We start from the raw sequence: 24,172 nt of genomic DNA on the forward strand, positions 1-24,172 counted from the left end.
CCCAACCCACCCATCCCATCATCAGCATCTGCTGGCCCCAGGGGCCACATCCAGCCCAGGCCCTCTCCTCCCTGGGGAGCTCTGCGGGACCCGGGGCCACCCCCCGGCTCTCTCAGCGTGGGAATAAATCCTCTTCTGCTTCCTAATGGATTTTTTGGCACCGAACCCAAGTCAGGGACAGATTTAGGCTGATCCCACAGCTGGCTGAGAACGCAGCCTTTCCCCACAGGCGCTCTCGCCTCCCCAAGGACGGGTGGGGACCCCGGGAGCGCTGCTTGCCTTCATCCCCCCACATCCCCAAACATGTGGTAGCCAAACCCCAGCCCCAGGGCAGCGCGGTGCCGAGCAAATCCAGATCCCACACAGCGCCCGGGAGCCCCCCGGGGCCGGGGTCCTCCCATTTCTCCCAGTGCCCAGAGACATTGTCAGAACCCGGGGTTCCCCAAATCCCCCAGCTGCAGGGTGGTGGGGGTGCTGTGTGTTACACCCCTAGCATCTTGGGCAGGGATGCCACTGTGCAGCCACCCCATAGCGCCCACAGGTACCCACAGCACCACTCTGAGCCCCACAGCACCCACCCACACTCCGGACACCCACCCGCACCCCACGCCCCTACAGCACCCACCCATTCCCAAAACAACCCCTACACTCCGAACACCCACCCGCACCCCACACCCCTACAGCACCCACCCATTCCCAAAACAACCCCTACACTCCGGACACCCACCCGCACCCCACGCCCCTACAGCACCCACCCATTCCCAAAACACCCCCTACACTCCGGACACCCACCCGCACCCCACGCCCCTACAGCACCCAGCCGTGCCCGCACTGACCCACCTCCCGCTCAGCTCTCACCCACACCACAGCACCCCCAGCCCCCATGGGTGCCCCCGCACCCGAAGCCCGCTGGGCTCCGTGCCCCGTCCCGCACTACAAGTCCCGGGGATCCCCGCGGCAGCGCCGCCCCCGCCGCTCCGCCGCTCCGCAGCACCATGGCCGCGGCCCCGCTGCCCGAGGGGGCTCCGCCACAACCGCACGACAGGTAAGACCCCGCTCTCTTTTCCCCGGGGTGATCCCTCCGGGTCGGGACCGGCTCGGCGGCGCCGCGGATCCGCCGGTTCGCGTTCCCCGCGGGCTCCCGGGGCTGCGGTGCCGGTCCCGTCCCCCGGTGCCACTTCCGCGAGTGGGGCCTCCCCGAGCCCATCGCTCCACTAAATCCCTTCGCTTTTCCCACCAAACGTTTCTTCCTCCTTGTTTATTTTCATTACTTTTTTCCCCCCCCTTTCATATTGTTACCCTTACCCTTATTTTGTGGTTTTTTGCCCTTAATTTCCCAGCAAATAAGCCACAGCCTCCCATTTTCCAGGCTTGCTCGCACATACATCCACTCCATCAAGATGAAGAGTGGGACAGCCTAAACTTTTCCACCCCAAAACCCCATACAGGGTGATTGCCTCCAGCCCCCAGCACACACACACTCATGTGTCCCCTCTATTTTCCACCCTCTTTTCCAGTACAATCCTCAGGGGACTGACTGCTCCCAAACATCAAATATCTGGGAATTGCATTTGGAGCATCACTAGTGCTCCAGGAATGTGGCAAAGCTTATAGGGTTGGAGCATCCCTGCATCCCGGTTGTAGGGTACCCACACCCCATGGCACCAACCAACCCTGGAGCCAGTGCCAGTGTCTCCCTGTTCCCATCCTGCATGTTCCAGCAGCTAAGCCCATTGCTGGCAGCTGCCTGTGCCCTTCCTGTGGGTCAGCAGTGGATGGTAGGGAGGATGAGGATGAGGATGAGGATGAGGATGAGGATGAGGATGAGGATGAGGATGAGGATGAGAGGAAAGAGTTTGTGCCAGTCAAATGAGGGATGAGTAACTGGGTTGTGTAACAGAGGCTCTTCCACCGTGGCTCCCACTCGATATAAATAGCAACAGATAATTGGGTTTGCAGAGGGAAATGTTTGTCCTTTTGTGGTGAGGGAGCAGAGACCATAATAGAGCTGGAAGGGAGAGCCTGTGCATGGAGCTGCTGGGATGAACTGTCCAGCTCCAGGTGGCTCCAGCCAGGAAAGAACTTGGTACAAGGCTGGGGAAACTGGGAGTGGCATTCCATGGATTCCATGGGCATGGGCATGACATGTGACAGTGGGATGGCAGCCAGGTCCCTCCATCCCTTGAGTGGGTTCCTCCATCCCTTGGGCAGACTCATTCATCCCGTGTCTGGGTTCCTCCATCCCTTGTGTGGGTTGCTCCCTCCCTTGGGCAGACTCATTCATTCCATATCTGGGTTCCTCCATCCCTCAGGGAGGTTCCTTCATTCCTCAAGCAGGTTCACCCATCCCATGGGCAGGTTCCTTGATCCCTTGGACATATTCCTCCATTCCTTGGCTGTATTCCTCCATCCCTTGGGATGGTTTCTGGGACAGGGAAGGCCCAGCCAAGAGCTGGCACACTTGGATTCAGCCCAAAAAAGCCCAGCTCAGTGCTGGAGGAAGCAGGTTTGACCTCCATGCTCCTGTGGGTGCTGCTCACAGGATGGGATCTGGGAGCAGAACCCTCTTCTGGGAACAGGCATCCTTCTGCTGGGGGTTGGTGTGTTTGGGGCTCTTACACCAATCCAGTGGCAATACTTGTGACCAAATGAGGAAAATCCATATGCAGTCCAGCTTCCATACTTAAATCCCAGGGGAGCACACCCAGCAGCTTCCAGCACCAGAAGGAAAATGGGATCCTGGCCTTCATGCCTGCTTTCCTTTCTCCATATTTTGAGTCTGCCATTAGAGGAGGGATTTGCTTTAAAATCACCTGGAAGAAAAAAGTCCAAAAACCAGGAATTTCAGCTTGTGCAAGAGCTCAGAAACTGGGAAGGGGCTTGGGAAGCAGAGGAGATTTGTGCCAGCAGGAAGGCTCAGTGCCAGCTGGGCTTGGGAGCCGGTGTGTCCCACCTGGGAGCCCAGTGGGGATGTTGGGTGGAATGCTGGAGATTTGCTCCTGTGGCCTGGACATTGAACAAAGGCAGGAAAAGTGGCAGCAGGAGCGAGCGATAAGGAACAATGTCCCTGGGCCAGGGCTCCCTTTGCTTTTCTGCTTCTTTAATGAGAAGGAACAGAAGTGGCTCCGGAAGAGAATCTTATTTTTAAACTTCTGAGGGAGCTTTTACAGCGAGAGGGGAGTCCGGGCGGAGATCAGGGATGGAAAAGTTCCTTTGATCATCGCTCACTTCCCTGACATTGGGGCAGCAGCTGTGGCTCCTGCTGGGAACAGGTTACCCCAAAACCCTCCTGTCCCTGTCCCTGCCTCAGGACCCCCATCAGGTTTCCATCTTTTGGGATGAGGCTCTGCCGGTCCCATTGGTGAGCAGCAGCAGGAGGGTTTTCCTGACAGCTCTGGGAGGCAATGTGTTTCTCCTGCCTCTGGAATAACCTTGGTGGCTCAAGGAGGAGGAGGAAAGGGTCTTTTTCCATTTCTGGCCCCATCTCCAGGTGTTAGTGCTAAGCAGGAGGGAGCACCCTCCCTGGAACCCTGTCTCACCGTGCTGGGGTGGGCTGGGCTCTCACTTGGTGGCCATGGGACTTTGTCAGGATGCTCTGTGTCCCTGGCTGCCCTCCAGTGTGTCCTGTGCCACCTCCTCCATTCCTTGGCAGCCAGAGGCTGTGGGCTGAGGGCTGCTCTGCCCCAGCCTCTGCTCCAGGGCTGGCCTGGACCCCCCTGCCATGCTGCCCAGCATCTCCCACCCTTGCCACAGCTGCCCTTCAGCAGCTGCCTGGCTCCCTGGGCTGCCTGCAGGATGCCCAGGCTCCCTGCCCTCCTGCAGAGGCTGATGCTGGAAGAGGGGGGGCAGGGGCAGCTGGCAGGGGGTGCTGAGGGAGTGGATGGCTGGGCACAGCAGCCAGCAGGATGTTATTCTTAGCCACTTGCAGCCCTGGGGTGTTGAGTTTCACCCACTTGTTTACTCCAGGGCTGAGGGGACGGTGAGGGGCAGCTCATGGGGAAGCTGAGTGACCGGGGGGAACCCTCAGCCAGACCCCCCACTGATGAGAGCCAAGGGAGAGGGGTGTGAGTCCCAGACCAAAAAGCCCTACGTGGCCAGCAGCCCCTGGCCCCAAGCCCCAAGCCCCAGCTGCTCCACCAGCTGCATGAGGGGTGCTGGCTGGGTACCCCCTGCACTGGGGTCAGCCCCTCCTGCCCCCTGCAGCCCCCTCCCCAGTGGTGTCCAGAAGTCCCTGGGAACTCACCAGTGCCGGTGGATGTGGATGTGGGTGTGGGTGTCACTTTCCAGGTGCCCTCCCTGCTGAGCCCACGCGTCCAGGGCAGCCAAGCACCCCCAGTCCCGGCAGCAGAGGTGCTGGGGCTGCTGTTTATTGCCCGTGCTGGGGGCGGGTCACCTCAACCCCAACCCCCCTCTTTTTCTTTAATCAAGCCAGTGCTATTAATATCAGGTAATGAACGTAATCTGGAGGTTAAGCTATCCTCTTATGCTGCTGCCCGCCTCGCAGCTCCCGGGCACAGACACTCCCCCTGCCCTGCTCCCTGTGCCTGCCTCCATCTTCCAGCCCCCCGGATCTGCTGGGGCTCTGCCTCACCCCGGCCTCTTGGGACCCCTCAGTGCCATTCAGGGGGACACCCCGTGCATGGCTCCGTGCCCCAAGAATCACCCTGGGAGCCCGGCTGGCATAGCCCCTCCCTCACCCTGCTAGTGCCAGTGGGACAGGAGCTGAAGTGTGGGCAGGGACAGGGCTGGCACCTCAGTCCAGGATCGCCCCTGGGTCGGTGGCAGGGGGAGATGAGCAGCCCCCCAGCCTTCTCCAGCGTCCGCATCTCCGGCTGCTGGGCCCTTGGGCCGGATGGAGGGTGAGTTTTGCTTCGGTTTTGGGTGGGATTTGCTGTTTTTTGTCTGTCTGTTTGCTGGAGTGAACTCTTGGTGGCTCCTGTCCCAGTCTCAGCCCCAATTCCTGTCTGAAGAGATCGGCTTCCCATGGGACAGGGCACCTGAGCAGGCTGTGGGGGCTGCTGGGGGGTCCACAGGGCTGGGAGCTCGGTCCCTGGGTTGTTTACGGGGCATAGAGTCTAGGACATGCTCTCCTGTCTGCTGCCAAGTTCAGGTTTGGGGCTGTGCCATCTTTCCTTGCTGCTGTGGGCGCTTTTGAGACCTGCTGCCTTTGCCCTCCCAGCCCAGCATGGATCTGGGGTGGCTGGGGGTCTCTGAAGGCAGCAAGAGGCAGAGAGCCCGAGCACAGGGCACAGGGATGGCAAAGGGAGCACAGTGGGGAAGGAGAGGGGTGTCCCTTGCACCTCAGGAAATCCATGCTTGGGCTGAGCAGGAGCAAAATGCTTCCTTCATTTGTGTTGGCACAACAGCAGAGCTGCAGAGCCCTTCTCAGGAGCTTCCTCTGGGATGCTCCAGCAAGCCACAGGGAAGGCAAAGCATCCCCAAAAGTTGGGGACAGCCTAGAGAGAGCTGGGGGCAGCCAAGCCCTCCAGGAAGGCTTGGCAGGAGAGGGGTTGCCGAGCCCAGGTGATGTTTCCTTTCCTGTTTGTGTGGCTTTGGCACCCCAGGAGTTTGCTCTGCTGGGGGGGGTCCATGTGGGACAAGGACCTTCCTCTGGGCAGAGCAATGGCATCAACTCCAGCTCTAAACAGTCCCATTCTCTGGGGGCATCACCTTCCAGGTACAGGGCATTGCAGGGGCTTCAGCACTGCTGCAGGGAATTTCTGAAAAGGAATAGGGAGGAAAGGCCAGTGGAGATGGCTGAGATCAGCCAACCCTTCAGAGCAAGAAGAGCCCTTCCCTGGCAAAGGCAGCCATGGAAAACATTATAAATCTTGAAGTGTAACATTAGGAGAAAAGGCATGACCTCTGGAGAACTCCAGGACAGCCCTGCAGCCCCATGGCTCTGCTTCTCCCAAATAAATCATGGGGAATACAGATTTGAGAGGTGTAGAATATCATCTGCCTGTAGAGGATGCAGGGGTAGGTGGGGAGTAGATGAGGAGTAGAGGTGCAGGTTTAGATGATACTGATAGAAATGTGTAGAATTTTGGTGAAAGTTCAGAATTATTTGGATAAGGCAGAGCACCAGCTCTTGGGATGGGATTCAGGTGCTGCATCCCAGAGCAGCCCCAGGTGTGCAGGGGAAGGGTGGCTCCACTCCTCTCCCAGTGGCGTGTCCCTTCATCCCACAGCAGTGTCCCCTCTGTGCCAGCACCCTGGGTGTGCTGCAGAGAGCAGAGTGGAGAGGTGACACTTGGGAGAGTGGGGTGGGGTTGTGGCTGTAATTCTGGGCACTGGTGGAGCTGTTGGAGTCCAAGCCTCTTTCTCCCTGCCAGGAGCAGGGTGATGTTGGTGCTGTTGGAGGCAGTGGGAGCAGAGCTCAGCCTTGCTCCAGCTCCAAAGCAGAGCTTTGTCCAGCTCAGAGTTGCTCTGGGAATGGTGGCCTGGGTGGGGATCTGCAGGCTGGCACAGCAGAGCTGGGAGCTGTGTGACACCGAGGAGCAGAGCACCCCCACAGGCTCTCCTGTCGGTGGAGGCTGACGTGCAGTCCCAGAGGAGAAGCAGCCAGGCAGCCCAGGAGGCTCTGGAGTCACCACAGTCCCAGGAGAGGGGCTGGGATGCGGATCAAAGGAACCGCTTTCCCGGTGGTAAACAACCGTGTTTTTGTCACCTCTGCTTTTATCCAGCCAAAGTGATGTTGTTCATACCCCAGCACCCTGGCTGCTGTCAGCCCCGCTCTGGGAGTAGCATCAGTGGGTAACAGCTGCTGCAGCATCCCCACTGGGAGAGGAGACCCAAACATCCCACCTGGGTTTGCTTCTCTTCATGGAAGGAGCTGTTTTTTCACAAGAAGACATGCCAGAAGGTTTCCTGATGGGTGTCATCTCCTGGGGTTACTTTTAAAGAGTCATAATTTGTAGGAGAACAGATTATGGGACACAGAGAATGGAGTGCAGCTATATAAGACAGGTGAGCAGCATAGAAGGAGAAGAAGCACGTAGTGCTGATGTGTATTGACCAACCACAAAACAGTAAAAGGGCACACAAGTGTTATGCATGTAAGAGAAAAGGTATGAAGAGCTAGGAGGAGAGAAAGGTGGTGCTGGTGGGGCTGGCAGGTTGTGCTGTGAGAGTAAAGAGTCTCTGGGTGCTGCCTGTGGGATTGCAACAGAGAAAAGGCAAGAAGGCTTTAATGACCTGCTGATGTTTGCTACCATCTTTGTTGTCAGCCTTTGAGCCCATGGTCAGTCAAGGGACGGGTGTGAAAATATTTAGATAAGGGGCTGACACTTGTGTCAGTCCAGAGTCCACTATCTATTCAATTAGTGTCCTGTGGAAGAAGCAAGTGGCAACAATAATTGGGGAATTTTGGGCTCCTGGTTGAGCCAGAGCCTGGTAGTGCTTGGAACTGTCTGTGTGTGCTGATGGGCTCCAGCAAGGGATGGGGTGTTGGTGCTTTGAGCTCTTGTGGGGACCTCCATGAGTGCACAGCTTAGGGATGGGAGAGGTCCTGTCACAGGGGCAGGAGCTGCAGCCTGCCCCTTGTGAGCAGGAGTTCAGCAAAGCCAGGCAAATCCCTGTGTCCTTGCCTGCTCCACAGGGATGTGCCAGTGCCAGAGGTAGGGATGGTGTGCTGGGGGCATCCTGCAGTACCCAGAGGTTTGTTTGCTGTGCAGGGATGGGGGTTGCCTGGTCACTTCACACACAGATGACCCTTCTGAAATTTTGATCTTTATCTAAAATTGTTCTAAAAAGGGCTGGGGGAGGGAAGGGAATTAATCTTCATACCAAAACAGCTTAAAATCAACCCAAAATCTGTAAAGCCCTGCAGTTTAAGCTGTTTCAAGAGCAAGCCATAACAGAGCAGCAGCAAAGCCCTGCTGGCTCAGCCAGGCTGTACCGAACAGTGATGGCTTGGAGCCAGTGGTGCCCAGATCTCTTGGTTTCCCTTCCAGCCCAGTTATGGCTAGTGAGGAGAGCAGCATGAGCCAGGAGAGCCCTTTGCACTTTCCTCCCAGGGAGCAGACATCACTCTGGGGCAGTGGAACAGGAGCAGGCACTGGTATAAATAATCCTCCCTGCCCCTTAGCTAGCCAGGCAGCAGCTGCAGCTTATCTCCTTGCCAGGGGCCACTTATCGCCTCCTGGCCACAGCTCTCCTCCTGCCAAGCTGGAAAGGGCTCTGGAGGGTGCCTTGTTCCTCTCCCTCTCCGAGAGGGAAGATAAGGGAGCGTGTTCAGCAGTTCCAGGGCTTTGGGTGAGTTCAGAGTTCTCTCAGCTCCCAGGGCAAAGCTGATGGCTCTGCCCAGCACTGCCTGGCTCTGCCCAGCTTGCAGCTTTGTTCCTGGAGGCTTCAGGATAAAAGGGTGGGAGAACTAGAGCTTGGGTGGGAGTGGAGCACTCAAAGTGGAGAGAGGAAAGGGATTGGGGATGGGGAGATAAGGAAGGTTGTGTTGTATCCCATGTGTTTTACTTCTATCCCTTGACACAGCAAGGTGGGTTGTTGCCCCCTGTAACACACCCCTTGATGCTTTGAGAGCTCACTGGGGGATTTATTTCAGGCAGACATTCCTCAAACAGCAGGACTTTAGGGAGGGATGTTTGCAAGGCACCTCCTCCAGGTTCAAATTGCTTCTGTGTGAGAATTCCTCAGTGTTGTCCGTGGCCATGGGTCACAGATGTGGGTGCTGGTAGTGCTGCAGCTGTGCTTGGCTGTCCCACTCTTCCATTGCATCCCTCACCTGTACAACGCAGGATCCCCCAAGGCCTTGCTCCCACACGCCAGGCACGTGTGTCCTTCCCCACCCAGTGATTGTGCCTCTTCCTCTCCCCACCCAGCAGCAGCAGTGCTGAGTCCCTGGACAGGCTGTATCCCACCGTGGGCTCCACCAAGCCCCCCCGCAAGCGGACCACCAGCCAGTGCAAGTCTGAGCCCCCGCTGCTGCGCACCAGCAAGAGAACCATCTACACAGCAGGGCGGCCCCCCTGGTACAACGAGCACGGGACACAGTCCAAGGAGGCCTTTGTCATAGGTAGGTCACCTCTGCACTGCCCAGGCAGCAGGAGTGCCCCTGCCCCATTGCTCTCCCATGGGATTCCTGCCCCACCACCTTCTGGGTGTGGCTCCAGCCTGGACAGGAGCAGGGGGGTCCCTGTGGTTAGTCCTGCATTGACTGGATGGGCTGGACCTGAGAGTGTGCAGGGGGGTGATGTAGGAGACCACTCTCTGCTTCTTGTTCCCTCAGCTCCTGTTGCCTGGGCTGTCAGGAGTTCCTGGGGATTCAGTCTGGACTGGTTCCCATGCCAGCATTCCCTGTGTTACATAACCATATAACTGTGGGTTTCCCAGTGCTTGCTGGGCATGTTGCTGGCAGTTCCAGTACATGCCATTTGGCTTATTCCAGGATAATCCCTTGGAGTGCCTGTGACTTCCCTCCTTGGAGGCTCCTCCAGCTTAGTGCAACAGCACAGCACCTGGGCTCCAGCCTATGCTGGGGGCTGTGCCTGGGGTTGGTGGCTTCATCACCTTTTCTCTGGCAGGCCTGGGAGGAGGCAGCGCCTCTGGGAAGACCACAGTGGCCACCATGATCATTGAAGCTCTTGATGTCCCATGGGTTGTTCTGCTGTCCATGGACTCCTTCTACAAGGTGAGGCTGCACCCTTGTTGGCCTGGCCAGGCTCCTCAGTTTGCCCTTGTTCCATTCCTGGAAGTGTCCAAGGCCAGGTGGGACAGGGCCTAGAGAAACCTTGTAGTGGAAGGTGTCCCTGCCTATGGCAGGGGGTTGGAATGAGATGAGTTTTAAGGTCCCTTCCAACCCACATCAATCTGGGACTGTGTGGTAACCCCTGGTAAGGAAACATACTGAATATTTAGGGACAGCTGTGTGCTTTTCCCTTCCAGTGGCTCTTGTGGGGCAGGGAGGAGGTGACTGGGCACAGCAGTGGGGAGGGAACTGCCCAGCCACATGCCCTAAGCTCTGCTCTGTGGCAGGTGCTGACCAAGCAGCAGCAGGAGCAGGCAGCCAGCAATGACTTCAACTTTGACCACCCCGACGCCTTTGACTTTGACCTCATCATCGCCACCCTGAAGAAGCTGAAGCAAGGCAAGAGCGTCAAGATCCCCATCTACGACTTCACCACCCACAGCCGCAAGAAGGAATGGGTATGGGACACTGAGGGGTGGGACAAGGTGGGGATGGCCATGGCAGGACAGGGGGAGCAGACTGGACCCCTCCAGCCCCTGCCCTTTGCAGTCCCATTGGTGCTGGCACCCTCTGCTCTTTGCCTGTCTCAGGGTAAGCTGTCACAGAGAGATTCCCTGGGACAGGGCACCTCTGAACAGATGTTCTGTGCCTAACCACATCCATTGTGACTCCACAGAAAACCCTGTATGGTGCCAATGTGATTATCTTCGAGGGCATCATGGCGTTCGCAGACAAGGAGCTCCTGAAGGTGAGGAAGGGTTTTGAAGCAGTTCCAGGGTGAGATGGTGGGAGGATGCTCTCTCTCCTGAGGTCCTGCAGCAGGGAAGTGATCTTCTCTTCCAGGTTACACCATTTGCTGCAGCACTTCCCTGGGTAGGAGAAATAGGCTTTGACTCTTAGCAGTCAGGGAAGAGCCCCTGAAGAGGTCAAGTGTTTCAGCAAAAACCTCAGTCTCAGCCATTCATACCCAGGAAACAGGAGCTGAGTGGTGACCTGGTTCCTGGCAGTGCTGGTGCATAAACACAACTAGAAATAGCCCATCTCCACACTGCATGCTGCAGCTTGCACAGCCAGAGGCAAAGTCTGCTGAACTTCTGCTGCACAGAGCCTGGTGTTCCTGGCATGGAATCATCCAGCACTTCAGGCTTTCTTGGGGATTATTTGGATATATCATAGAATGACAGAATGGTTTGGGTTGGAAGGTACCTTAGTCTCATCATGTTCCACCCTCTTCCAGGTTGCTCCATTCCTTGTCCAGCCTGGCCATGAACACTTGCAGGGATGGGGCAGTCACAGCTTCTCTGGGTACCCTGTGCTGGGGCCTCACCACCCTCACAGGGACAAATTTCCTCTCAATATCCCATCTAACCCTTCCCTCTGGCATTGTGAAGCCACTCCCTCTTGCTCTGTTACTCCAGGCCCTTGTCCAAAGTCCCTGTCCAGTTCCCTTTGAGCTTCTTTGGATACTGGAGGGGCTCTAAGGTCTCCCCAGAACCTTCTCTTCTCCAGGCTGTACAATCCCAGCTCTCTCAGCCTGTCTCCATCCCTTGGAGTATCTTTGCAGCCCTGACAAATGCTGCAGCAGGCAGTGAGCCATACACAGACTTAGCCAAGCTCAGTCTAAAGAGTTTCCTCCTCTGCCAAGTGAGTGCTTGAGTTGCACTTTTCTGGAGCAAGGATGACCTCCAGTGGACAGCTGGGTGAATCCCCCAGGAGACTCCACTCAGCATCCCCACTCCTGCCTCTGGCAATTAAGGACAGAGTCATGAGCTGCCCTGCTGTGCTGGGCTCCTTTCCAGCATGAATTCCCTGCCTGTGGGAGAGGCTTGAAATGAGATGATCTTTAAAGTGCCTTCCAATTCAAACCATCCAAGGATTCTTTGATTAAGAGTTTGGTGCTTGGCGTGTGTCACGGACAGTAACGCCTCTTGTCTCCTCATTTCTCTTAAATAACATCCAGCCAAAGTGTTGGAGCTGGTTAGCAGTAGGGACAGAGTTTGGAGCAGGACAGGTCTCAGGGGACAGAGAGTAAGGTGGCACCAAGGGCTCAAAGCAGCACCAGGCAGGTTCCAGGGCAAGGCTCTGGGCAGGCTGGAGCAGAGCAGAGCCAGGCTCTGTTACACAGATGCTGGGCTGAGCTCAGCCCCACTTGGGGCAGCAGGGGAAGGTGTGGATTGAGTCCCACACCTGACCAGGTGGGATTTGTCCCCTGCCCTCTCCTTTCAGCTCTTGGATCTGAAGATATTCGTGGACACGGACTCAGACATCCGCTTGGTGCGCCGCCTGCGCAGGGACATCAGCGAGCGCGGCCGGGACATCGAGGGGGTCATCAAGCAGTACAACAAGTTTGTGAAACCTGCCTTTGACCAGTACATCCAGCCCACCATGAGGCTGGCAGACATCGTTGTCCCCCGAGGTACCTGCCCAGGGCTGTCCTCTGTGGCACCCCTGAGACCCCTCAGAGTCCCTCGAGCTCTGGGCTTTGTGGTTTTCTGAGCCTATCCCTAGGCAGAGCAGAAAAAGCAGCCTTAGGCTGAGGCAGGTGCCAAGCATTGAGGTGTGGAGGAGCCATGTTGTGGCAGTCCTGTGTTACCCTTGGCATGCCTTTGGTAGCCTCAGAGTCCCTGGAGCTCTGGGCTTTGTGGTTTTCTGAACCCTAACCCTAGGCAGAGCAGAAAAAGCAGCATGGTGGTGAAACTGGTGTCAGGCAGAAAGGTGTGGAGGGAGCTATGTTGTGGCAGTTCTGTGTTACCCTTGGCCTTTTGTAGCCTCAGAGTCCCTGGAGCTCTCTCTGGCTGGCAAGGACACAGAGTGGCTGTTCCATAGCAAAGCAAAGGTCCTTGCAGCTGAGGGTCTCTGAACTCTGTACAATTGCATGGGAAGTGCAATTTTTCCTCAGCCCTACCAGCTCCTGCAGCACAGTGATTTATGAGCTGGAAGTGACTTGGAGATACCCAGAAACAGATTATTGAATAAAGATTTAATAAAAGCAGGAATGTCTCCTGCTTTGCAAGGAAAGGGCTGTTTGGGGTTGCAATGTGGTTTTAACAGAGTAGGGAATTTAGGGAAGAAACATGGAAAAAGCCTGTGATCCTGACCAGGGTGATTCTTCTTTCCCTGGTATAAAGTAACAGGACAAGAGTAAACCACCTCAAGTTGTACCAGGAGAGGTTCAGATTGAATGTCAGGGGAATTTTCTTCTCCAAAAGGGCTGTCAAGCCCTGGCACAGGCTGCCCAGGGCAGTGGTGGAGTCACCATCTCTGGAGAGATTTAAAAGGTGTATGGATGTAACTCTTGGAGACATGGTTTAGTAGTGAGCTTGGCAAAGCTGATTTAATGGTTGGACTCGATGATCATAGAGGGCTTTTCCAGCCTTTACAATTCTGATCCTGTGATTCTTTTGCTTTTGGGTCACTCCAGGAAGTGGAAACACTGTGGCCATCGACCTGATTGTTCAGCACGTCCATAGCCAGCTGGAGGAGGTAAGAGCTGCCTGGTCCTGGGTGGTGAGGGGGGTTCACAGCCTGGCCTGGCAGGGAGCCCTGTTCTGGGTGCCCAGATGGGAATGGCCTGGCTTCTCCTGTGCTCCAGGTGTGGGAGTTCCAGTGAACTCCTCCCAGCCCTCTCCCTCAGTCCAGGGAAGGAAACTGCCTTCTGTGTTCTGGCTGGTCCTGGCTCCTCTGCCAGACATGGTCCAGCAACATCTTCCTTCCCTCCCTGGGACAGCAAGTCATGAGGGGACCAGGCACCCTCCTGTGATCTGAGGGATGTGTCCCCCTGCCTGCAGCCCTCCCAGAGGCAGCATTGCCCCAAACCCTTCACTGTTCTTGGGCTCCTCCTCTCCCCTCCCATGCAGACACTGCTGCACAGTCTTTCCAGTCAGGCACCCACTTCTCCACTTCTGTGCTGCTGGGTGTCAAAACTCAAAGTCCTGTCACAGTTGAGCTGTGACCCAGGCACATGCTCCATCACTTTGCCACCATTGGCTTTAGGTCTTCTCCTGTTTGTCCTGGGCCAGTCCTGACCAGTGGTTTGGGACCCTGCAATGAACTGATGGCATTTTGTGTTGCTGTTCCCAAGCAGCAGTGTCCTCCCACCCTACAGTTGTACTTTTGGTGATGTTTCAGTCGTGGAAATGCTCAGACTGATGTCCTGGGAAGTGCAGAGAGCATGACCTGGAGACAGACACACTGGAAAGTAAAGGGCTTGATTCTTTCAAGTCTTTTTTTGAGCTCCCAGGTGGCAGGAGCTGCTCAGCCCTGGGATGGGAGCTGGCATGCCTTGGCATCCAGCTTCCCATGCCTGCTCAGGAGGTACTGCCCTTGGCAAAGGTGTCTTGGCAGGTTCCTCCTCCTGGAGTTCCTGGCTGCCTGAATTCTGGGCACTAAACTGTGGTTGGGAAGGTGGTTTCTAAACCCTTGGTCACAGCAGGAAGGATCTCTGCTAGTGCCAGGCTGAGAAGGGCACCCAGCCCTGAGACAGAGTCCAGGAAAGGGGAATGGCTGTTTCCCCCAGCTCCTGGGATCCAGCCAGGGAATATCATAGCAAACACCTGCAGTGTGCCACTGTGAGCCAGACAAGGGGTTGGCTTGGGGAGGGCTTTCACTGACCTGGGGAGGGGAAGAATGGCAAAAGGCTGCATGTAAATTCAGGAAAATACTCCTATTTTTCCTTTTTTTTTTTTTTTTTTTTTTTTTTTTTATCTTGAAACGACCCTGGTGTTGACAATGCTTAATACCGGTTGCGTTGTGTCTTTGTGTTGCTGCCGCAGCGTGAACTCAGTGTCAGGTAAGAGCCCTCACTCTGTCCTGTCTGTGCAGCTGAGGCATTTCCAATGCCAGCCACTGCTTGGCCTCTCCCTGACCCATGGCAGGACTGGCAGCTCATGTAGCACATGGCTTTGTCACCCTCCACAGTGACAAAAAGCCACCTTGCCCTTGGCTTTGGGATGGCAGGGACAGGGCTGCTCCCCAGGGAGGTACTGCCAGCTTGAGCACAGACCCCTGAAGCTGGGACAGGGCCAGGTTTGTACCTGGGGATCCCCAGCCTCTGCAGGAAGGGAGCCTTTGCATCATGAGATTCTCTTTTATTTCTCACCTAAATTGAATGATTTTCAGAGCTGCTCTCCATCCCTGATGATTAAAGATCATTAAATGTCAATTATTAGATTAGTCAAAGCATCTTGAAAAAAGGGTGGAGAGTGACTTTTTTAATAGACAGATAGTGATAGGATGAGGGAGAAGAGTTTTAAACTAAAGGAAGAGAAATTTAGGTTGGGTAATAGGAAGAAATTCTTCCTTGTGAGGGTGCTGAGGGCACAGGTTGCCCAGAGAACCTGTGGCTGTTTCATTCCTGGAAGTGTTCAAGGCCAGGTTGGACAGGGCTTGGAGCAAGCTGGGATAGTGGAAGGTGTTCCTGCCTATGGCAGGGGATTGGAATAAGATGTCTTTAAGGTCCCTCCCAGCCCAAACCAGTCTGTGATCCTGAGGATGATGGGAGCCCTGGACCCCTCACTGCACTCAGGGATCTGCCTGTGGCCAGAGGTACCAACCTTCCCACAGCTTCTGGTGGATGCAGAGCCATTTCTGGAGGACTGAGAAAATCCTACTGCCTAAGTCCAGCAGGATTTCTAATTTCTTGGTATCTGCAGGTGGATGCTATAACATATATGTTGATTTACTTAAACTCTTCAGTGTGGGGGCCCCAGATGGGACTTCAGCTCTCTTGCTTCCATTAAGAAGCCACCTAGGCTTTCAGGTATTCTTGTAGGGAGCAGAGGAAATGCATTACTGAAGATGGGTTTCCATTTAGATCTCCATCATTGCATGGAGATACTCAACTCAAGTAACCTTAAGATTTACACTTGGCATACAGTGAGCTTTTAAAATAACTGAGATGAACAGGGAAAAGGCTCTGCCTTACTTATTTCTGCCTCAGCCAGTCACTTCCTAGACTAGACAAGTGGATGTTTTATTTTATTTCCCTTTGCTTGTTTAACACCCTGGGGCCTGACATTTCCATACAGACACATAAGCTTCCCTCTGTGTCTGGAGGTTCAGGTGGGAAAGTGCTCTTTAGTATGAAGAGAAATCTGTTGCTTTAAAAATGGTAGGAATAACATTAGAGAGGAGACTAATATGTGTGCAAATATATATGTGTATATAGATACTTTTACACACATAAAATTTCCTTTCTCCTCCTTAGTCAAAGGATTGCTCAGTACAGGTGATCTTCTGCAGTTAAAAATCAGGTATTTAATATATCCATGAATTATTAGAAGTTTTATGATAATAAATTTGGAAAAGTAACTGACTTCTGAAAACACCCCATGATCACCACACCCACAGGTGGTTTTATGTTCTGTTTAAGGCTTCCATTTATGCCTTTGATAAAAAATCTGGGAAAAAATTCCTGAGCCCCAGTGCTTTACTGCTGCTGTGGTTTCCCCCAGTCCTGCTGTCTCTGCAAGAGGAGTGGGGTGGATGGAGAGTCACATCGAGTGAGATGTGCCTGGCAAATAAGAGCTTTTCATTGCAAACAATTCCCCATCCTCTTGTCTGGAATGGCTGCATCTAAATGTCACGGTTGTTCTGAGGTCACTGCTGTTTGGTGGTGGTGGGGGTACAGGGAGGGCTTTGTGCTGGTAGGATAAAACCTGAATGCTCAGATCTGGCCCCAGTCTGAGGTGTCTCTGTGGTCCTTGTGCTCTCCTGGCCAAGTGACAGGCTGGGACAGGCAGGGAGTGCCTTTCCCCACTCAGATGGGTAAATTCTGAGGGGTTTAAAGCAAGTGGTGCCTTCCTTGGACATGCAAGGCTTGCTTTCATTCTGAAGCCACGGCTCCTGAGGAGCATGCTTGCCTTCCCAGTTATTCCCTCAGAGCACAGGTTGGACCTTAGCATTCTGAGGATACTTTTTGTCCAGCCTCCCCCATGTCTGCCTGTGCTCATGCTGGAGATGTGGTTCCATGCCAGCACTCCCAGGTGGGTATTCCTGCTGGAGCCTGGCAGCAGGAGCTGGAGCAGCCAGCCCATGCTGAGGCACAGTGCTCCCAGCCCAGTTCTCCATCCCTCTGCCACGCTCTCAGCAATCCAGCCCTGCTCCTGGAGCCAGCTCTCTTTCCAGCCAATTCCCCTCTCCAATCAATATTCCCCTCCCCCGAAGTCCCGATCAGCTTGGCGTGCCCTTTGCCAATTGTGTCTTTAAATATCAACCCGTGGCGCAGTTTAATAGCCCTTGTTTGAAATGTCAGCCCTGAAAGGCAGCCGTGTACGTGTTTGAAATGCCTTGACTGCATCATCTCCTTTGTAGCTGGATGTCTCTTGTCTGCTTCCTGCTCGATAGCATGTTCCACAAAGAGCCAAGGATGCTCCCTGAAGCCTTCCTGGGAGATGGTCACCCCTTTTTCTCTCTCTCTCTCTCTCTCTCTCTTTCTTCTTCTTTCCTTTTTTTTTTCCCTTTAAAGCCTTTGTTCTCAGGGGGAAAAAATAAGTTTCCAAAATAAGACATTTTCTTGACGTGCTGATGGCAGCCTGTCTGGATGTTCTGTCACAGTCCTGTCTTGGCAGGGAGGGACAGGAGGCATCAGACTCCCTCCTTCCCTCCCAGGATGGGCAGGGGTTGACAGGGTGGATGGCTGCTGGAAGGGCTGAGCTCTTCCCTCAGCCTGCAGGCCTTTTCCAGTCATGATGAGCCCAGGGGAAGGAGAGTCTTCCCTGCAGGTGATGCTGTGTTCAGAGCCAGAGTTCTCTCCATCTTTCCAGTGCTCTTGGCTTTCCATGTTCTCCAAGGCTTGTGCAGATCATCATCATGCAGGAGGGGAACACCCCTGTGAGCCCTGTGAGTTTGCCTGGGAGTGGGGCATGTTGGATGAAGGATTTTTAGCTTGGACAAAGGTTTTGGTCTTGAGTACCTGTGCTGTCTCTGAGATTGCATTGGAGCCCTGGGTGAGGGCTTGGCATGAGCCCTGGAGTGCTGAGTACCAGCTTGGATGAGGCTTGGAGCAACCTGGTCTAGTGGAAGGTGTCCCTGCCTGTGACAGGCAGGATGGAATGAGCTGGTCTTCCTTCTTATCCATAGCATTATATGGTTCTACATCCCTTCAAACTCCAAGAGCCACTGTTGCAGTGTGGCACTGCCTAGGATGGAGGTCCCTGCTGTGGCTCCAGGACCATGAGAGCACACAGTTCTTTTCCCTCATGGAGCCAGTGCTGTGGAGAGCAGGGGTGACATGACTTGGGAGGAGTGTTGGGTCTGCACAGTGATGGCCCAGGCACCAGGCAGGTCCAAGAGCCATTGATCAATTCGGGGATTTTTTCCCCCTCTGACTAATGACAGTGCTTTCTCCTCTGTTTCATGTCACGTTTGTCCCTCTCCTCTTAAACTCTGGTGTCTCCTGTCTTGTCTCCCCTGACCATCCCTCGCACCGGGTGACCAGAGGAAGCTGCGCTGGGATATGTGAGGAGCCAAATGCTTTTGGCAGTGTTTTGGTTGTGGCACTAACGGCGGGGAGTGGGCGAGGGCTGCGCAGGGTGAGCCGCCTCACTAACCCGGGAGGGGGTCCTGGGGCAGACAGCTCCTGGGGTCCCGCTTTGCTGGGGCTGTGGGGAACAGACAGAGGTGGGGGCACTTGAAAGAGAAGCTTTATCCCAAAAATGGGGCCTGTTTCCCCAGAAAGCACTATGGAGAGACCCCCATGACACTGGGCGTTTCCAAGCAGGGTGGTATCAGACCTCCCACACTGCATGGGTGTGACAGAATGCTGACAGCATTTCTTAGGGGTCTGTTGACTGCTCAGGATCCTGGGGAGGTGTTCCCACTGCTCATGGAGGTTGGAAAACCCTTGGCATCTGTGGCAGGGAGCAGGAGTCAGATCACACTGTGACAGGAGAGGGGCTGTGCATTCCACTGGCATAGTGGGGTGCTGTGACATGTACCTGGCAGTGATGGAGGGGAGAAGTGCCAGTGGCAAGCTCGATGCTGTGCTCCTTTGTGAGCGAGGTGATGGGAGATGACCCAAACAGTTCCTCTGGTTTAGGCAACAGCAGTTTGTCACCTGGGCAAACCCAGCCAAGGCCACGTGGGGGTGTGTTGGGGGCCTGTCTCTGCCCTATAAAGCAGAGCTGGCAGCCCCCACACCAGCACCAGTGTCTGCCCAAGGCAGGGCTCATGCCCTCACCACATGTGTTGGCATCCTGGGGGCTGAGAGGGGTTTAGGCAGGGCTGTGCCCCCAGGATCTGTCCCCAGGCCAGCTCTGGTAGGAGGAGGGAAGGGATGTCTGTGGGTACAGAGCTGTGGGTGCTTCTAACCCATGGGACAGCGACTAACAGAGTGAGCTTGCTTCACTGACAGCAGGGCTGGGGCCTTGAGGGCTGCTTGTCCCAAACCAGCTGTGGGGTCTGCACACAGCAGGCAAGCCCACCAGGGAACCACAGCCCATCTCTGCTCTCTGCATGGCTGCCAGCTGTCCTGGCTCTCTGGAGCATTCCCTGCATGGGGGCTCTTGGCTGCTACACAGGACTGGAGCTGGTAAAGCAAGAAGGAGCCCTTAAGTACCCACAAGCCTTGGGAATGTCTCATTTGGTGTTGGCTCTCCAAGACCAGGAGATGGCTGTGTGGATGGAGGCCTCAAGCTCTGCCCTCCTCCATGCCTATCCATCTTCTTTGTCTTCCTCTCTGCTTGCGTGCCTCTGTGTGCCATTAACCCAGGTTTCTGCTTGATTTGAAATTTTAATCATGCAGTGCTTTCATTTGCTCTCTTCTCTGCCTCCCTGATTTCTGTGTTTTCTGCCGGATGCAGCCGCTGGCACGTGTGTGTTCTGACGTGTGGCTTTCCAACCCCAGCCCTCCTCCCAGACAAAGTTGCTTGTCCATCCTGCCCAGCCTTGTGGAAGCCAAATGTGACCTTCTTCTCATTTACTGCCACTCTCACAGGGAGAAGTGACTAATGGGGCTCCATTGTGCGCTTCCCCTGAATGGTGTTCCCTTGATCCCAGAATAGCTCCCAGCCCTATTTGTTATGTGGAATGAGTCACACAGAGCCAATCCTGTCCAGCCATAAAGTCTTGAAGTTGTTCCCAATTTGGAATGGGCCAAGTGGTCTCTAAAATAGTCACATTCCAGATATGTGCCAGCACTGCCAGCCTGGCTGCCTATCCAATTCCTGGTGACATATGGCACTTGTAGGTCACAGACAACCACAACAGCCCCTCCTGACCCCATGAGTCCAAGATCCATCAACAGATAAGACTCTGGATAAAGGGTTTTGATTTTATTTTCTGCTTTCTTCCCAAAGAGTGGAAACCAAGATGGGCCAGCTACCTTCAAAGAAGCTGTGGCTGCCCCATCTCTGGAGGTGTTGAAGGCCAGGTTGGATGAGGCTTGAATTAACCTGATCTAGTGGAAGGTGTCCCTGCCCATGGCACAGGGCTGGAACGAGATGATCTTTAAAGTCCTTTCCAACCCAAATCGTGCTATGAACCTGGGTCAGCTGCCCAGCAGGAAGGGCAGATCCTTGGGTGCAAGGTCTCCCTAACTCCAGTGACCTGGTTTATGGGTGCAGGTCCCTTTGCCACGGCAGGGACCAGGCAGGGCTGGCTGCTCACTCAGTTCAGCTGGGTGGCCTCTGTGTCTGTTTGCAGTGTGAGATGACATCTGGGAGGATGGCTCTGGCCGTGTGCTGTGCTCCAGCCTTTGGACAGCCTTCCCCAGACCTTCTGACCATGTGTTTGGTTTTCAGGGCTGCCCTGGCTTCTGCCCACCAGTGCCACCCCCTTCCTCAGACCCTCAGTGTGCTGAAGAGCACCCCTCAGGTGAGGGGCATGCACACCATCATCAGGTAAAGCCCTTGCTGTGGCTCCTGGGGTGGGATGGGGCTCAGCTGCTGCTGGGATGGGCTGGCCTGTCTTTGGGCTTCCAAATCTCACTTTTGCCTGTCTGTATGGCTTGGAGACACAAGACATGGCAGATGGTGGTGGCCTATATAGAGGGAGCTGTGCAGTTACTGCTCAGTGATTTTTCCAACAATTTTTCTGCTTTTTACCTTGAAACAGACACCACAGTTTCAGGCTCAGATAGTGCAAACAACAGCCAGGAAGGGGCAGGGACTGCCAGACCTCTGCCAGCATCTCCTGGGACACATTTTGGTCCAAAGCTGATGTTGCCTTTCCCTCCCCTCTAGAAACAAGGAGACCAGCAGAGACGAGTTCATTTTCTACTCCAAAAGGTTGATGCGGTTGCTGATTGAGCACGCGCTCTCCCTGCTCCCATTCCAGGTGGGTTCAAGGCTGTACATGCTGGCTTTCCTCTCTGATTCCTAACCCTTAACTGCTGGGGAGCCAGGACAGTCCTGGTGCTGCTCCTCCAGCCTTCCCCATGGACCAGTCCTTTCAACCCTCAGGTTAAAAAGCACCAGGACTCTCCAAGGCTATGGAGCAATCCTGTGGCCCTGGGTAACAACTCTCTGTCCAGCCTTGGTGTCCAAGGGTCCCACCCCCCTGTGGCTGGCTGATTCCAGACCTCCTGTGAGAGCCACATCAGAGCCCCTGGTAACTCTTGTCACGTTTTTTTTGTAGAGTTGCACAGTCCAGACCCCTCAGGGACACGACTACGAAGGGAGGACATACAGCGGGAAGCAAGTAAGTGTAAGCCAGAGCACGATGGAGACCTGCCCCCTGGGGGTGCACTGGAGCCCTGCTGCCATCAGGCTGGGTTTGGTGCCTGCTGTCACGAGTGTGACACTGTGTACCACCAGGAAAGGCAGGTCAGTGACCAGGGGTGCCATCAGCAATGCCACTGTGCTGCTCATGCCTCTCACTGAGGATGGACTGGGAGCGGCGCAGCCCTTTTGGCTAGAGTGTGTTTTGGGTTGCCTGTTAGAGTCCCCCACTGCTGAGACCCGGTGTGGGGCGGTGGCGGCTCCTACACCGTGCACCCCCCGGCTGTGTGCTGCAGATCACCGGGGTGTCCATCCTGCGGGCGGGAGAGACCATGGAGCCGGCACTGCGCGCCGTGTGCAAGGACGTGCGCATCGGCACCATCCTCATCCAGACCAACTGCAACACCGGCGAGCCAGAGGTAAAGCCCGGGGACATCTCCTGGTGTTAACCTCCTGCAGGATGGGGCTGTGGCTCAGGTGTTTCCTGCCAGCCCTTCAGCGGCCCAGGAGTTATTCTGGGCAGGGGTTAAGTGCTTTGAAAGCTGCTCAAGTGGGCTTTTGCACACAGGGGCTGGTTTGCTGCTGAGTGTTTGTGCTGGCTCTGAGCTGACAGCCTGGGTCCCAGGGACAGAGAGGCAGGAGAGATCCTTCACTCCTTAAAGAGAAGGGCTTAGGTTGCTCTAATTTGCTCTCTCTTTCCTCCACCCAGCTCCACTACCTGCGGCTGCCGAAGGACATCAGCGAGGACCACGTCATCCTGATGGACTGCACGGTCTCCACGGGTGCTGCAGCCATGATGGCAGTGAGGGTGCTGCTGGTACGGATGGGTCAGCAGGGGCTTGGCTCTGGAGCAGCCTGCAAAGCACCAGCCACAGCCATGCTGAGGGGATGTGCCTGGAACTGGCTCCTCTGCGGGAAGGAGGGTGTTAGGGCGCACAGCACAGGCTGGGGTAACTCACCCTGAGCTATCCCCGTGCATTTCCTGTAGGATCATGATGTCCCAGAGGACAAGATCTTCCTGCTCTCCCTGCTCATGGCAGAGATGGGTGTCCACTCGGTCGCCTATGCATTCCCCCGGGTGAAGATCATCACCACAGCTGTGGACAAGAAGGTGAATGACCTCTTTCGGATAATCCCCGGCATTGGTGAGTGTCTTGGTAGGCATGACTTGTGGTGAGGGGATTTTTAGTGCTTCTGGAAGGGAGAGGACTGAGGCCCTGGTTGTCAGCAGCAGTTTAGTTCTGTCCTTACATTACCCAGTGCCCCTTCTGGGTCCTGCTGCAGGTGGGTGTCAGGATCACCGTGCTGTCACTGAGGGCTGTGGGGCAGCTGTCACCTTGTCAGCAGCAGGAGCCATTCCACATGCCATGAGCCTCCTCCAGCCCCAGGCAGAGAAGTCAGGCTGGGACAGCCCTGTGCCCACCTCCTTGCCTAAACTGCCACCTTCCACAAGTTCACCCAAAATAAGCTCACTGTGTTCCTCTGTCCTCACCTCTACTGTGCCAGCAAACACCTTCCACCGGGTGTTAAATCAGCCTACAGGCTGCTCCAGTTTTGCTGCCACTCAAGTTTTCCTGCTGTTCAGGTTGTCAGATAAACCTGCTCTGGTCCCCTTGCCTGCTGGGATGAGGACAGGCAGGAGGATAGGTGCCAAGGCTCCCACAGTGCTGCACTCTGACTGTCTCTCTCCCCACAGGGAATTTTGGTGATCGGTACTTTGGGACGGACGCTCCTCCTGACTGGAGTGATGATGAGGATGCTCTTAGCACTTAGCTGGATGTGGAGGTGCCACTGGCACCAGGCAGCTTCAGCACCGCACCTTAACCCCTCTGTCCAGTGCAGATTCCTCCTTCCTCTCACCAAGCATAGATATTTTTTTCAAATCTTCATCGGAGATCTAGGGCATATTTTTTCAGAGAAACATAAATCCTAGTTTGACTTCATGGACAGTTGCGTGTCCCAGCATAGAGCGGAGTTAATTTATTTTAATTTAAATATTTGCCTATATAACTTATTGGAGATATTTTATAAAGGACAATAATAAATTTTTTCTCTGGTTTTCTTGAATGGAGCCATTCTTTGTCACTTCCTATGGGTGCCTAGAAGGATTTGTGACCCTTCAAGACTACAGTGCTGGGAGGTCAAGAATACCACACCCTCAATCCAAATGAAGACTTGGTGCCAGAGTAGAGGCAGTTCCTCCTGCCTGAAGGGAAACCAGAGCCATTATTGAGCATCCAAAGGAGCTACACAAGGATGAGGAAGGATCTGGAGGGAAAACTGCATGAGGAGCAACTGAGATCACTTGGTTTGTTCAGCCTGCAGGAGACTGAGGGGAGAAACTCTTGGGGTCTGCAGCTTCCTCCTGAGGGAGGTGGAGGGAAGGCACTGGTCTCTGTGTATGATCAGGGATAGGTTCTCAGGAAACAGCTGGAGCTGTGTCATGGAGTGTTTTAGGTTGGATATTAGGAAAAAGTTCTTCCCCCCAGAGGGTGGTTGGGCACTAAAACAAATTCCCCAGGGCCATGGTCACAGTCCCAGAGCTCAAGGAGCATTTGGACTACATTCTTAGGCACATGGTGGGATTGTTGGGGTGTCCTGTGCAGTGTCAGGAGCTGGACTTGATCCTTGTGAGTCTCTTCTAACGCAGGCAATTCTATGAGGTTCAGCTCGGATCGTGTCACGCCAGCTGAAGAAGCACTAAGTGCCTGTTGTGAGTTCAGCAGCCAAAGTGAAACAGAGCTCACCCCAACCTCAGCTCTTGCTGAATCAGAGCCGTGGTGAGGAGCAGGTCCCATGTCTCCCCCAGGAC

General features: G+C 54.9%; 1 protein-coding gene across 6 annotated transcripts; it reads left to right on the forward strand.

Moving 5' to 3' along the window:
- Nucleotides 1-968: 968 nt before the first annotated feature.
- Nucleotides 969-23,427, forward strand: UCKL1 (uridine-cytidine kinase 1 like 1). 6 transcript variants are annotated; one of them, XM_056507589.1, is made up of 15 exons: nt 969-1,045; nt 8,838-9,031; nt 9,540-9,646; nt 9,991-10,161; nt 10,380-10,451; nt 11,930-12,119; nt 13,125-13,186; nt 18,141-18,160; nt 20,443-20,541; nt 20,884-20,977; nt 21,278-21,340; nt 21,657-21,779; nt 22,070-22,177; nt 22,349-22,505; nt 23,057-23,427. In XM_056507589.1, the coding sequence occupies exons 1-15, from the start codon at nt 996-998 to the stop codon at nt 23,131-23,133; spliced, it is 1,587 nt and encodes a 528-aa protein (XP_056363564.1). In that variant the 5' UTR covers nt 969-995; the 3' UTR covers nt 23,134-23,427. The 6 variants fall into 6 exon arrangements, with proteins under 6 accessions (XP_056363564.1, XP_056363565.1, XP_056363560.1 ...); XM_056507590.1 differs by having other exon boundaries at nt 970-1,045; nt 8,841-9,031; XM_056507585.1 differs by lacking the exon at nt 969-1,045 and adding an exon at nt 4,726-4,859.
- The last annotated feature ends 745 nt before the right edge of the window (nt 23,428-24,172 follow it).

This window comes from Oenanthe melanoleuca, chromosome 20 (genome assembly GCF_029582105.1).
Source record: "Oenanthe melanoleuca isolate GR-GAL-2019-014 chromosome 20, OMel1.0, whole genome shotgun sequence".
NCBI lineage: Eukaryota > Metazoa > Chordata > Aves > Passeriformes > Muscicapidae > Oenanthe > Oenanthe melanoleuca.

Bases quoted from the DNA above. Each gene is read 5' to 3' on its own strand.
- UCKL1 (XM_056507585.1), top strand. From the start codon at position 4,792: ATGAGCAGCCCCCCAGCCTTCTCCAGCGTCCGCATCTCCGGCTGCTGG. The intron at 9,647-9,990 runs GTGAGGCTGCAC...GCTCTGTGGCAG, and splicing joins CCATGGACTCCTTCTACAAG to GTGCTGACCAAGCAGCAGCA. The intron at 21,341-21,656 runs GTAAGTGTAAGC...TGTGTGCTGCAG, and splicing joins GGACATACAGCGGGAAGCAA to ATCACCGGGGTGTCCATCCT.